Below are 14,276 nucleotides of genomic sequence, written 5' to 3'. Positions count from 1 at the left end.
TTCTTTTTGCATGTTGCTTATTGATTCTGGAGGAAGGTCATTATTTGACCCTCGGGTGTGTGTATTTATAGTGCCTCCAGAGGTGTTTGATATATCCCAGAAACACTCCCCAGCCCCCCCATCCCAGCTGCTCCCTGTATGTTAAAACTGCTGTGATCGGCAGATTTAACAGACATAGTATGTGTGTGCATCTGCTAGGGGGATATACGGTTAGGAGAGTGTCAACCAGGCCTGCAGTGAATTGGGGCGGGGGTGGGGGGTCGGGTTGGGGGGGGGGGGGGGGGGGTGAAAGCTTTGACAACCGTCTGGGGGGGATGATGTCATGCATGGGTCTCAGCTTGTAAGCCTGCATGTTTTCTGTGCCGGTTTAAAAAAAAAAACAGAGCTCCAGAGGATACATCTGGAAGTTTAAGAGAGTGGAATCTGACACCGTCGAGCCGACTCTTTCAGTCAATGAATGAAAGGAGAGGAGCAGAGAGATGCTGGGACGGGAGGTAGGGACGAAGATGAATGGATGGAGGAAATAGTGGAGAGATGGATGATGCTCTTGAGGGAGAGAGGGATGGGATGGGAATGAGTTAATGAATGGGTGGGGAAGAGGAAGCAGATTAAATTGCGAGCTCAGTTGAAGGGGCAGATTTTTGGCCATGTGTACAGTTAACAGTAAACATGGTGCAATAATATAAGACATTATTTAAACATAAAAATATGAAAATGTACAATACAATACACGTTTGTGTTCTCCAGGATGAAACCTACTGACTTTGCTCATACATTTACTTTTCCTTATGTGCCACCAGCAGGTCAAGGTTTTTTTTACCTATCCAGTGAAATATCTCAACAATCTTATTTGATTGGCAACATTTTATACATACATTCCTGATCCCCAGAGGATGAATCCTGCTGACTTTGGTGGTCAGTTGACATTAACTTTGGTGATTCCCTACATTTTCATCTAACTCCATCATCCGGTCAGTTCAATTTAATACTTTGGTTTATGGCTAAGAACTTACAAAACTTGTAAATTGAAATATATATGTAATTTTGATAATGTTAGCTTTCTAAGTTAGGAATTAGGTTAAAGCCCCACTGTACAGCCTTACAGAACGTCTGGCATGGTCGCAGACTCGTAGTCTTGTTTCATGGGGAAGCTTGTCTAATTTATCTATATCTTACTCTGTCCACTGTCATCAGCACTAAAACTCTTTGGCCTCTTGTGTTCCCCCGTGCATATGAAAACTCAAACACGCCTACAACCAAGACCCCTTGTGTCCACCACACCCACATACTTTACATTTGCCAAGAAATGAGCAGCAAACTGAAAACGACAGCCAAATGATAACATTTGGTCAGAGATAAAAAGCCTGTTAGAAGTTCAGCTCATGACTGATAACCAACCTTAGAGGGATTAGAGAGGACAGTGTCTATACTGTTGGAGTACCAAACAAGAAGAAATTGGCTGAAAAACTGACAGTCAGAGTAGAATTATGGGAAAGTAAGAAGGGAAAGCGGAGAGAGAAGGGCAGGGGAGAAGAAAAACTGATAAAGATAAAAGAACAAAGTCTGAAATCTGGAAATATTTCAGTTTTATAACCTGCTTACGACTATGCCAGAATATGAAGGTTCTCTCTTTTGCCAGTGGAGTCTGTTTTTACACACCAGCACATGGTGCATAAAGGTCCAGGTCACACCCAAAGCCCTCCTTGGCTTTGTTCTCTTTAACACACAAGTCCAGCATGAAAACATTTATTCTTTCACTCAGACTGACGTATCATTAACGTCATCCTGTTTCTGTTTGCTTTCTTTACATTCAGAGGATTTGTTTTAGGTGTCTGTCTTGGATCAACTTTACAACTGACACGTGTGTCTTACTGCAACTGATTAAAGTTGAGTTTCACGGTTACTTAATGACTTTGTGGCCTACAGGTGCTAATTTGGGTTAAGCTTTAAAGCTAATTATTGTTGGTTAGATATGTTACAAGTGAGCAGGTGCCAGTCGGGCGTATGTTTTAACTGTGGCTGAACGAGGCTTTGAAGCTTACAGACGCTGACTCTGGGTCATTTTTATAGCTGGTTTCATGTCCCACAGTTCAACAGGTGCTGATCTTTGCTGGTTTCTGCTCTGGCTGTATCAGACTCACTTTGACTACTTGGTTTAATTTCTTGCAGGATTATTAAATGCTGAAATGGAGTCAATTTGGTTTTGAGAACTGAAGCGAGGGCAGCAGGGTTTTATTGTGGGTTAGTGTGGCTGACGGACTGCCAGGAGCAATCAGGACCACATGGAGCTTGACCGAAAACAGACCCATTCATTGGTCGCTTGCTGCAGTCTCAAGGCTGTGATATTTCAACCAATTTAGATTATATTTTTCTGGTCCGCCAAAATGAGATTTTTGTGCTGATAAAAAATGACATCTACAGCCATGCTGCTCTGTGAGGCTGTACTAAACCACAGTGCTGCTTGGAGCACAATGGTAACAATGAACATGTTGAAATGATCACAGTGACAATGCTAACATGCTGATCATCTGCAGTTACAATGTTTAAGATGTTCTCCATCCCAGTTCATCCTGAGTGGAAGGAAAAATGTAATTGCAATCCATCCAATAGTTATTAGTATATCAGTCTGGACCAAAGTAGTGGACTGACTGTTATAGTGCCATGCAGCTAGCATGGCTAAAAAAACTCCTTCTGCTCTGCTCACCATGTGTAATAGAGCACAATATGAACCCTCCAGACAGTGATGGACAGCTTTATATGCCAATACCTCAGAGGCTCATGAGGCCGTTTCCAGCCACAAAGGGAGAAGCCCTCTTATTGGTTTTTCCAGCGCCGATGTTAGCCCAGCTCATGAAAATACTTACATAACTCGCTGGTTTTGATTTTAGCAGAGGAGAGCCAGGAGACACCAATTGCATCTAAATGAGATTGGTATACACAAAAGACTGCCAACTGACAGAGGACGTTCCTGTGTTATTTACAGCTCAGGCCGGCGTGACTCTGAACTGTACTTGAGTTCAGGCTGTGATGAACGGTAAAGGTCTGGTTGGCCCGAGGCCATCTTAAATCAGCTAAATTAGTTGTGTGTGTGTGTGTGTGTGTGTGTGTGTGTGTGTGTGTGTGTGTGTGTGTGTGTGTGTGTGTGTGCGCACCTGTGGATTTGAGGGGATGTCTATAATCAGGCTAATAGGAACAGGAAATGGAGCTTCTCTGAGAGATGTAGAGGGCCAACAGAGGAAGTACAGAAATGAGCGAGGGAGAGAGCAGGGGGATAATATTTCTTGGCTCGGATTCCAGTATATGACTCCGCATCTCTGTCTCTCTCTCTCTCTGTCTGTATTTCTCTGTCCATCTCTCTTTACCAGAGGGGAATGTAAAAAGCCGAATCTTGTATAAAATCTATTCAATCAACTTCTAAACATAACTGGATGATGACTGGCAGAAATATGTTTTAATAAGTCCTCTGTTTATGAGTAAGCAGTGAGAGTGGCTGGTAACAGACCTGATTGCATTTACACTAATTCATACATCTTAGCCTCCTTGTGTTACGGCCGACATACATGAACTATATCTTGTTTGTATTGCTCTCCCAGCCTGTCTTCTACCAAGCATGTCATTTCAACATGAAACCACAGACTATACCACATGGTGTGAGGCTGATGAGAATGCCGTTAGCTATGCAGTTGTTTGGTTATTAACAAAGCCCTTTGACAAATATTTTGACTTGATGACGGCTCTAGGTGAAAAGTTAAAGGATCACCAAAGTTATTACAGTTCTTTATGAGAAGAACATGAATGTGCATATCAAATGTCATCCTCCTGGTGGGACTTAAGGGAAAAGTCAGGGGATCACAAAAGCTGTTAGGATTCATCCTCTGGGGACAGTGATTGCCTGCACAAAATTTCAGAGCAATCAAAACAATATGTGTGAACATATTTAAGACTGGACCAAAGTGATTCGCTGACTCACCAAACAACCAGCATCCTTGAGCTGCACCATTAGCGTGGATGAAAAGTCTCTAATTACTTTTGCGACACATTCCAGACTCCATATGGTATCTCTCTTTTGACTTCGGGTCAGACACATTAGCTACAAAGCATCATCATCAAACAAATAGCTGCTTTTTTTATTTTTATTCATGTATGTGGTCTGTGTTCTTTTTTTAGTCCCGCCATCCATTTAGTCCTCTGCACTCCCTCACAAATTGAATAAATTATATTGGAGGAATTCCCTGGCACAGTAGATATAAAGAGTGTCATTGTAGTGCAAGCACAATGAGACATGGATGGATTTATATAGAGCCTCTGTGATATATACTCAGCTCTGTGACAGACATACACAGACTGATCTCAGTGCAGAGAAGAGCCATTGTCCTGCAGGTCAGACTGGAATCAGAGCAAAGTACTTCACATCGATGTTCGAAATTCCTCCAGTGTGCTCCAAACTGACTCTGTTTCTGTGTGTGTGATATGTTCACACAGTTCATCCCTCACATAGTAGAGTAAAATCTCTATATCATTTTGATATTATTAGAATTATATAAATATAGTGGCTTAATAACCAAAATGTTTATTATTTATTAAGTTATTCTATTACTTGTTTATTTTTCATTTCCTGGTTGCATCTTGAATGTTTTAGAAATATTTATTGATAGTGTTTGTTCATGCTGACCTTGTACTTATTAATGGCTTGTTTAATTTTATAAGAAAATGAATACACAAGTCATTTATTTTGGGATTGATTATTTATTAATCCGTTAGATGTTTTAATCTAAACTCTCTCCGGAGTAATGCAGTAGCCAACGCAGGTCTCGATTACTTTATTTATTCATTAAGCAACAGTCTCTGGCTTTCTGAGTAACATTTCCTTTCCCTTCTCCCCTGCAGTGCTGCTGCATTGTGTGCTGTCCTTTAACGTGGACCAGAAAAATGGTTTGTCATTCAGCGGTCCACTGGAGGACATGTTTGGATACACTGTCCAGCAGTTTGAGAACAGCGAGGGGAAATGGTGAGTGTCATCAACATTCATCATCTTTCACCGCTACACAATTTCCTCCTCATCTCCCATTTCAGACGTGCGCCATGTGATGTTCGAATGGACCTTGTTACAATTCCAATATAATTCCAACATCAAGTCTGAATTTAATGTGGTCATATTAAGCCTAATCTTAAATATGGATATAGTGAAATGAAATGAAACTCTCTTATTCATCTTTTATTCGCATTTCAATTTGCAAATAAAAAAAAAACTGAATGAAATGCTGGAAATTCATAAAAGTTCTATCAATAAAAGCAAACTGCGACAAAGTGAACTTCATCACTGAATCATGATGTACAGGAAGTACGTGACCATCACGTTTACCACTTGTTTTCGTTCATTTGAAGGTTTGACTGGAGCTCTTTTAATTCCGTTATCTCGTTGCAGTCTTTTAATGGCACCTAACCAACCGTTTATCTCGATGCTACAAACTCCTAAAATTTGCACGAAGGTAGTGGATAGAAACGCACATTCATTTGTATTGTCTTCTGAAGAGCTTCTGGAAATTCGGTTCAAATTCTCATTACATTTTGATTTAAACTTGGACACAGTGTGCAGATAAAGTTGTCTAACAAGCAGTATCGGATCTGCTCTGGTGGTCCTCATAATTCTTTATCAGAAAATCCCCTTAGTGTTGTTTTGGTGAGGCCAGGCCAACAATGTTTCTGCATAAGAACATTTTATTATGCCAAGTTCAATTTAATTAAAATCCTCAACATTACCAAAGTAAAAAAAAACACATTATTAACCTGTAAAACTAAGTGAAGGAGAGCGCACCAGCTGCTGCTGTAATGAGGCTCCTTGCCTTTACTGCTCTAGCTGTTGACCGTAAACTTCCCACCAGAGTATCCACACACTGAAGCTGTAAATACACTGAAACCAAGCATCCATGGCTTCTTACTTAAACTGTCTGGGAGCACATTTAAAAAAACCTTGTTAAAAGCCATTAGGGTGTGGTTATTGGCTCTGTGTCTACATCTCTCCCTCATACTCCAGTCTTTATTTCCTAGTTTGCTTCTATACAACCTGTTGCAACACCGCTGCTGGTGCTCTTCTGCAGAAATGATCTTATCAAGCTCATATGAGATCATTTACAAGAAATCACTCTCCTCCAATCAGTGGAACCAGCCGTGACTGAACCTCCACACTGTTCCCTGAAAACACATTAACTCTGTTGCATCTCCAGATAGCACTGTTTTGTTCCAGTTCAGAGCAAAGTGTTACCCAGAGAGGTCAGAAGAAGTTGAATCAGGAGAAACAACGTGGTCAAAGGCGTCAGAGATCTAAGAAGTGAACGAGAATAGACTAAAGATGGAAAATAAAGAGACAAAACAATGATGGAGAAAGTTTAAAGGAAATGAGGTTACGGGGCAATAAAAATAGAGATGTAATGTAGCCCTCCGTTTGGCTATGTGGGAGAATGTTATGGGGGGAAAAGGATGGCAATCATGAGGTGATGTAACACGCAAGTTACCACAACTGATTAGACACAGATGTCTCGTCCAGACCGCCACCCTTTAGCTCTTCAGTGCACCTCAGCTGTGTTGAAAGGTGGATCAACTGCACAGAGAAAATGTGTTACATGTGGCAGAGACAGTTCAGGGAGAGACATCCTTCAACTGTAGTTTCTAGTACAGTAACGTTTCTCACAAGACTGCTTGTGAGAAAATTGCCATGTTGTTGTTAAGTCGACCAGCTACGCTGCCAAAAATATCTTTCTACAAGCAAACAAATTATTGCTTGTTTATCTAGTTAAGTCTAGAAAAATACAGTATGTCAGTATAAAACAACAAAATCAGCCAAATTGGGTAAATTCAAAAAATGACTTGTGTATTTGCTTTCTTGGCAAGAGTTAGAAGGGAAGATAGATAGTAGTCTCATATCTATTATTCCGTTAAATATGACGCTACTGTCAGTAGACGGTAAGCTTAGCGTGGCATAGAGACTGGAAGCAGGTGGACACAGTTAGCCTTCATATTTAACAGACCAACGATTGTATGATATCTTATTAAAAGTTCTTTCTCATTTTTTGTGGGTTTTCCTACGAATGACCAGCCATGAAAGCTATGTTTGTTGCGTGAAATAAATAAATCTAAAATACGTTAGCTAAATACAGGATTTCCTTACAAAAGTAAGGACGTTGGTTTCAAACGAGACACAGACAGCGATCTCCTTGGTGAAAGTCCTGTGTTTGCTAGACCGATCCATCCATCCCGGCCTCCTCGTTACGTGGACTTTGTTGCTCTTTATATTACATTACGTCACCTGACTTCCTTAGTGGTAGCCATGCAGGTCCGGGCTCCAAATTACATTGGTTATATACAAATTATAATGCATTATATTTCATAGGTATAAGTACGCACAGTGAATGGAAACAGTCTGAACAGACAGATATGAGCATGTTATCAATCATATTTCCCAAAATCTGAAACTATTCCCTTAAAATCTTTGAAATTGGAAGCAACTGAACTTAAATAACTCAAGACTTTTCAAAGTCTAGAAGTCTAGGTATTTGGTCATAAACCAATTCGATTTTGACCTGGTGGTGGCACCAGATGAAACGTTCAGGGATCACCAAAGTCATTAGGATTCATCCTCTGGGTACCATGAATTTGATCAGGATCATGACAATCCATCAAATATTTGTTGAGGTACTTCTGTTTGGACCAAAGTGATAGACTGACCACAGTCCTGGCAATGATTTAAATACGAAATAATGATTTTCTGGATTAGGATAGACAATAAACTAACACAGCAGAGAAACAATCATAAGTCATAAATAATTTGCATGAGATGAATGTTGTGGTGTTTCTCACAGACAGCTGACTGTGCACCGAGCAGAGAGTGTTGTTGTTGTTTCACTTTGTGTCTGGCTTGAGATGTCCAGAGCCCATTAGAGTTCAGGAATTTTAATAAGACTGAGTGTTTAGAGGAGGGCAGATGACTGACTTGTTTTAGTTTACTGACGGTTTGACACGATATGTTATGAAACGCATACATGAACATGGACGTGTTACACATGCACGCATGCATTTGTGCATACTGAACATACATGTCCAGTAAAGACCAGATACAAGTTTGTTTAATAACACTGCAGCGATCTGCAGACATCTGCAACATGTCATGCAATAGTATGTAATGAGGTGATAATAAGGTTTTTTTGACCGTAAATGTCAATGCTATTTCAGTTTGCCATAGTTTCAGGGATAATAATATGAAAGCCACAGATTCATGAGCCAATTATAAAAAGCTATAACAGTTTTATCAGCCAATCTAAACCTGCTGTTTATGTTTAACTGTAAACAAGCACAATTCAAATATTATTGCAGAAATAAACCGTTGGTAGGCTGGAAACAGTGACTTTAGATTTGCCATAATGCAAATCTAAAGTCACTGCTTCCAGCCTACCAACGGTTTATTTCTGCAATAATATTTGAATTGTGCTTGTTATAACAAATCGCAAAACTGTGACGCTGGTGTGTGGTTGTTGGCAGGATTTCTAACCAACCAATCCCAACTCTTCTTTATTTATTCAGGGTTCTGATTGGATCGCCGCTGTCAGGCCAGCCAGCCAAACGGACAGGAGATGTCTACAAGTGTCCTGTGGGGAGGGGGGACAACACGTGTGTCAAACTAGATCTGCCAAGTAAGAATACTGTGTGTGTGTGTGTGTGGGGGGGGGTAGGAGCTAATCAGATATGCAGTCTTATGCATATCTGATTGACTCCTCTTGGGGAGGAAGTGAGGCCCATCAGAACAGGAAGACAGTAAATAAACATGGTTTTAATGTTTCATCCTTCCAATTATATCTTAATTAAACAGATAAACACAATTTAGATCCCGGTCAGCAGTCTGCAAAGCCTTTTGGCTGTGTGTCAACTTCGTAAGACTGAGAGCTAGCGTGAACAGTAGATCTGCAAACTACATCTAAACTCAGCAATTAATACTTTTCAACACCGCTGTTGACACCTCAGAATTATCATGTTACAGGAGTTACAGTTCTCCAGCTGTTGGTAAATTATTGGCTTTCAGTGCTCATAATTCAAAGTCATGGCTGGAAATAATACTCCTCCACTCACCAGAGGAGAGTGCTGTATTTGTTTTTATCTTCCATGAGTTAAGCAGGCGAAAGGCTAAATCTCACAAACTCAAGTTTAGTCTGGAAAACATCCACAGGGAATGGATCGAGCCTGGCGACCGGAGCCAGACAACCCAGCAAACAACTGGGAGTAGATTACATGACGACAACAGCAACAGTGCTGTATTTTGATTGAAAGTGAAACTGAGTTTTCACCTTGGACTAGGAAACGGCTTGTCTTTCACATAGTCATTTCGGTCTATGCCCACTGACGACGCCCAAGTCTGCCTCCATGTTAGGTTTGCATGATTGCAGCACAGGAGAGAGATAAGCCAAACCATAATGAAACTTAAATTTGTGCGGTTGTTATGTTGTAATTCCTAATCACGGTTCCGTTCAACCAATAAAATTGAAAGTTGTTTAAGCCAGGACAATTATGAGTGAGGAAATTCTGACTAGAAACTCCCAACATCCACAATCTGCTAAACAGCATTGCAGTGTGTTTACATTCTGTTTGGAAAATCAAATCGAAATGACAAACAATAAACATAAACTGTTGGCTGCACACAATTGCACATTTAGGTTGAGCAATTACTCGATAAACTGATTTTATAGATTGTGAATGCATGTTATTACATTACATTACATTACAGTCATTTAGCAGACGCTTTTATCCAAAGCGACTTACAGTCAGTAGTATATTACATATCATTCATCCATTCACACACTGATGACAGGCTACCATGCAAGGTGCCACCATCAGACTCTAACTAACATTCATTCACATCCAGTCCACACCGATGGCAAGCCTTCGGGAGCAACTTGGGGTTAAGTGTCTTGCCCAAGGACACATCGACTGCCGAAGCCGGGTATCGAACCACCGACCCTCTGATTGGAGAACTACCTTGCTCTCCACTACGCCACAGCCGCCCTATGTTATGTAAATGTAACTGGAGATCATGATCATGAAATGTTATATTTATAATTTGTCTGTCTATATATAAAAAGACTTGCTAAAGTAAAACTTAATATTTCTTAATATTCTACTTACAAAATAATAATTTGATTAATTTATATCCTGCTGGGTTACTTGGGAATTTCCCTCAGGGATCAATAAAGCCTCATCTTTTCTTAACCTATATTAACACATCATTTATTGTTGATTTTTTTCCCATATCACCAATCTGAATTAGTAACTAGTAACTAAAGTTATTAAATGAATGTAGTGGAATAAAAAGCACAATATTTGCCATTGTAGTGGAGTGGAAGTATAAAATAGCAGTACAGCACTTGAGTAACCACTGGCAACGCATACCCACCAACTAGTAAATAGCTGTTTGTAATGGTGATATATTTTAGCAGAAGACACAATGGCATTATCTTTCTCTGAATTCCAAAAGGTCGTTGCAGAACAAGAGGGATTGTGTAATAAGTCTGATTTGTTCTGATAGCTATCTGGGGTTCACAGTTCACTGAGGACAAAGCCTGTATTATTCCTCTGCAGATCCACAAAGCTGCTTTCAGTCCCACAGGGACGAATCATGAGGTGCAGGATCTCATTCCGTAACACTGATTTTATCAGATTGATAAGAAATAAGGAAAGGCCACTTTACAAAACTGTTTATTTTCACACAAAGTTTACAGTGTGTGCATGAGAGATGACTGTTTACTGTGCTTTAAATAAAACGTTTTAAAGTGATAAAAATATATTTTAATTATGTGTTCTCCTCTTCAGTAATTTCAGTGATGAATACAGGAAATAGGGGAGGGCTATGAAGAGAAAGCAATAATCTGTATTCACACAGCCATGAAGAATAGGGCCAGACTTAAGTCATTAAAGGTCATTACGTCACACTAACTACTAACAGCTCTGTTTCGTATCGGTTCAGAGGAGAGCACATTCCTGGCAGCTAATGAGAATCAGAAATGGTTAAATCTCAAAATTCCCTCGTGGGGATGGGTTAAGAGCTTGATACAGAATTGAAATGGCATGTGAATGCGTTTATGAGAGTATGTGGAAAGAAAAGCAGATACAGAACATTCCCAAGTTGGAGCTTTGTCATAACATGCTAATTTTAGCCACATATTGTGATTGCTTAATGATTCAAATCCTCTTTTGCTTCTTTTCTGCAACTGGGGTGTTTATCAACAAAACATGTTGGTTTGTGGCTCTGCTCCCTTTATTAGCTGCCGTAAGCTACACAGTGAGGTGAACTAATGGAACATGCTATATTTAACCACATGTCAGTGGTTATTATATCTTCTCGTGGTAGAGGGAAGTAAGGAAGGAGGGTGAGCGGCTCTCTTCCTATGGGAAAATACAGAAGAGGAATTTGTCCAGCTGTTCTTCCTCTGTGCTGCTCTTTATTTGTCTCACTCTGTTTATTCATCCATATTTTTTTCCTTAGAAAACACAACTGTTCCCAACTTACGTGAAGTCAAAGAGAACATGACCATGGGAACCACGCTGGTGACCAATCCCAACGGAGGATTTCTGGTAAGGGGGGGAAGTTGCTGTTTGTAGTTAATGTGCTTTATAGTACATTTTCCATACCAAACTCAAATGGAGGACTGAACTTATATTCTGCAAGAAACTGGGCAGCAAGTATATGTTCACTAGACCTTTGGTCTCTCTGGAAACAGTGGACTTGACCTTCCCATGTTTCTCAGCGAGGCTTCATGTCCTGGGAATGTAACACTGTGAATCAACTGTGTGCAAAAATGTATGTATGAGCATGTAGGAGGTGGCGACACCCATTCCATTTTATGGTTTTACGAGCTCCAGTAAATTATATTTGTGCATGATTATTAGATTAACAGAGTGTAAAAAAGTGACAGAAAAATGGACTAGTGGTCAGTAGATATGTATAAATGCAACTAATTTAGTCAAAGCAAATGTAATGTTGGAATGCGAAGGCAGATCCTTCGAAGCTGCAAGTGTAACTGAAGCTCTAACCCTTTAATCCTCTTTTAACACTTAGAATGTAGCTTAAAGTAATAACTATTTCCTGTGGCTACATGTATTAATTCAACACACATCAGAGTTCATCCAATACATTTGACAATCCTATTCTGAACACATCCAAAGTCACAGACTGATGTATAACAACCTGGATTCAGTGCTTGGTTTAGGGCTTTTATTTTGAAGGCTTGGTGTGTTACATAATCTAATTTCTTTCTGATGACATTCCGAGCAGCCTCAGATATAACTATTGTTTATTGTTAATTAGCAAAAATTTGCACAGTAGAATTAGCTAATTAGCTCAGGATGTGAGCGTTTAGCTCGAAACAACTCTGTGCCAAAGTCTCACAGAGCTGCTAGCATCGTTGTGGAGCATGGAGGAAAATCTAAGGAGATGAGGCTGAGAGATTAATAGATGTAATTCAGTTTTCCAGTTCTTGTTGGTCATTTTAAAGCGCTACTTCCTTGCAGGCCCTGTTTCTCTGTTTCCCTCTTTTCTTTTTCTCCGTGGAGAAGTAAAGTCTGAAGGGATCTATGGTAGTTTTTTAATAGTCTGAGTTTGAGTAGTTCTTTCCTCTTGGTTTCTGTCCTCAGTAGCCCGGAACCTTCTCTCACCCATGACCTAATACTGGTGGAAAGCTAACCAGTCACAGCCCATTTTTTTTCAAGCAGTCTCAGTTTGTTTGTGTGTGTGTGTGTGTGTGTGTGTGTGTGTGTGTCCTGTCTCCACAGGCCTGTGGTCCTCAGTATGGCTACATGTGTGGGCAGCAGCAGTACATCTCAGGAGTATGTGCGAATGTCAGCGACTCCTTCCAGATCCTCAACTCTGTGGCACCGGCCGTGCAAGGTACGCTGCCTGTCAAAAAAAAAATAAAGACACTGAACATCTACACAGGACGTGACAGCATCTGCACAAATTGCCTGTCGGGGATAGGAGATTGTGATCTACTCCTCACAGTAGTACCACCCAAGACCCTGACATCAAACTCACCCTCTCTAAGCGAAGAGGGAGATTAGTGCATTCTTCTTAATGTAAACTTGTCTGCGACCCCATCCCTCTCTGGTTCCTGCCCAGCCCAGCCCTTCTGCTGTGTTGTATGCCCAAGTTAGGAGACAGTTTACTGGGTCTGCACTCTGTTTCCCAGGAAGGAAACAACCAAGACAGAACCAGAGAGTTAACAGTACAACAGTCATTTTCATTCTCTTCCTACGATTCTTTCAGTATTTCTCAGCCTTTCATGTTACGGAAACAAACACATACACAGACTGATCATATGGTGCCAAAAAGAAGTATTAACATGTTTTAAACTGATTTGATAAGTGTTGAATTTAAGTGAATTTTAGAACTATGAGAGATTGTGCGCAGTCTTTGGGTACTTATTTTGAACGAGGCAACCTAACTGAATTTTTCAGGTCTCTACATGGAGTGTCAATGTGTAACGAATGGAGAACATAGCCTCATTTAGGCCAATTACTACAGTACATGTCTATGGGATCATTAGTAAGGAAATTAAAGTTCTACAATGTGAAAGACATGATGCCTTGTACTTCTTAACCTTGCACTATTATCCTCATCCTACATAAGTGGTATCACATGTTAATGAGAGAGCTTTAGAGGTTGAACTATTCCTTTTAAAATACCTACAATTATCGAGTAATTTAATGAATTCTGTTCTTGCGACCCCTTCAGATTTAGCCTGCGACCCCTTGTTGGTGTCCCGACCCCCAGGTTGGGAACCGCTGCTTGACATTATTACACTTTAAATTAGCAGCTACTGTTGTGTGTCTGCTGTGGGCACAAGTAAACAGGAAGAGGACTGGATGTGTTGCATAATCTTATTTCCTTCTTTGGAGTTAAATCAGCAATTTTAGTGAAACCAGACGTCCATCTTTGGAACAATTTAAAGATAAAACATTTAATGTGTTTAAAATAAAACCAATTTCCTGTAACTGCATGCAGAGAAATCCAAAAACAAACGTAATAATTAACAATAGTTTCTACTTTGTCTCAGAGTGTGCGAAGGAGCTGGACATTGTGATCGTTCTGGATGGATCTAACAGCATCTGGCCCTGGGAGAGTATCATCCAATTTCTTCGGCGTTTCATCAAGAACATTACAATCGGACCTCAACTCTCACAGGTCAGTTGCACAAATAAATTCTCTTTGAGGATTTTGAAAAGAATAATGATGTTTCCTG

At 40.2% G+C, this 14,276-nt stretch overlaps 1 protein-coding gene across 1 annotated transcript in view; it reads left to right on the top strand.

The window, feature by feature from the left end:
* Positions 1 to 14,276, top strand: part of itga1 (integrin, alpha 1) — a 42,963-nt gene that overhangs the window by 12,102 nt on the left and 16,585 nt on the right. The window contains exons 2-6 of the mRNA XM_054612095.1: positions 4,888 to 5,008; positions 8,575 to 8,684; positions 11,525 to 11,613; positions 12,811 to 12,925; positions 14,091 to 14,218. Of these exons, the coding sequence (XP_054468070.1) occupies positions 4,888 to 5,008; positions 8,575 to 8,684; positions 11,525 to 11,613; positions 12,811 to 12,925; positions 14,091 to 14,218 (563 nt within the window). The remainder of the gene's footprint in view (positions 1 to 4,887; positions 5,009 to 8,574; positions 8,685 to 11,524; positions 11,614 to 12,810; positions 12,926 to 14,090; positions 14,219 to 14,276) is intronic.

Source organism: Anoplopoma fimbria, chromosome 14, assembly GCF_027596085.1.
Source record: "Anoplopoma fimbria isolate UVic2021 breed Golden Eagle Sablefish chromosome 14, Afim_UVic_2022, whole genome shotgun sequence".
Classification (NCBI taxonomy): Eukaryota; Metazoa; Chordata; class Actinopteri; order Perciformes; family Anoplopomatidae; genus Anoplopoma; species Anoplopoma fimbria.
This window is presented reverse-complemented; position numbering and strand designations above follow the sequence as displayed.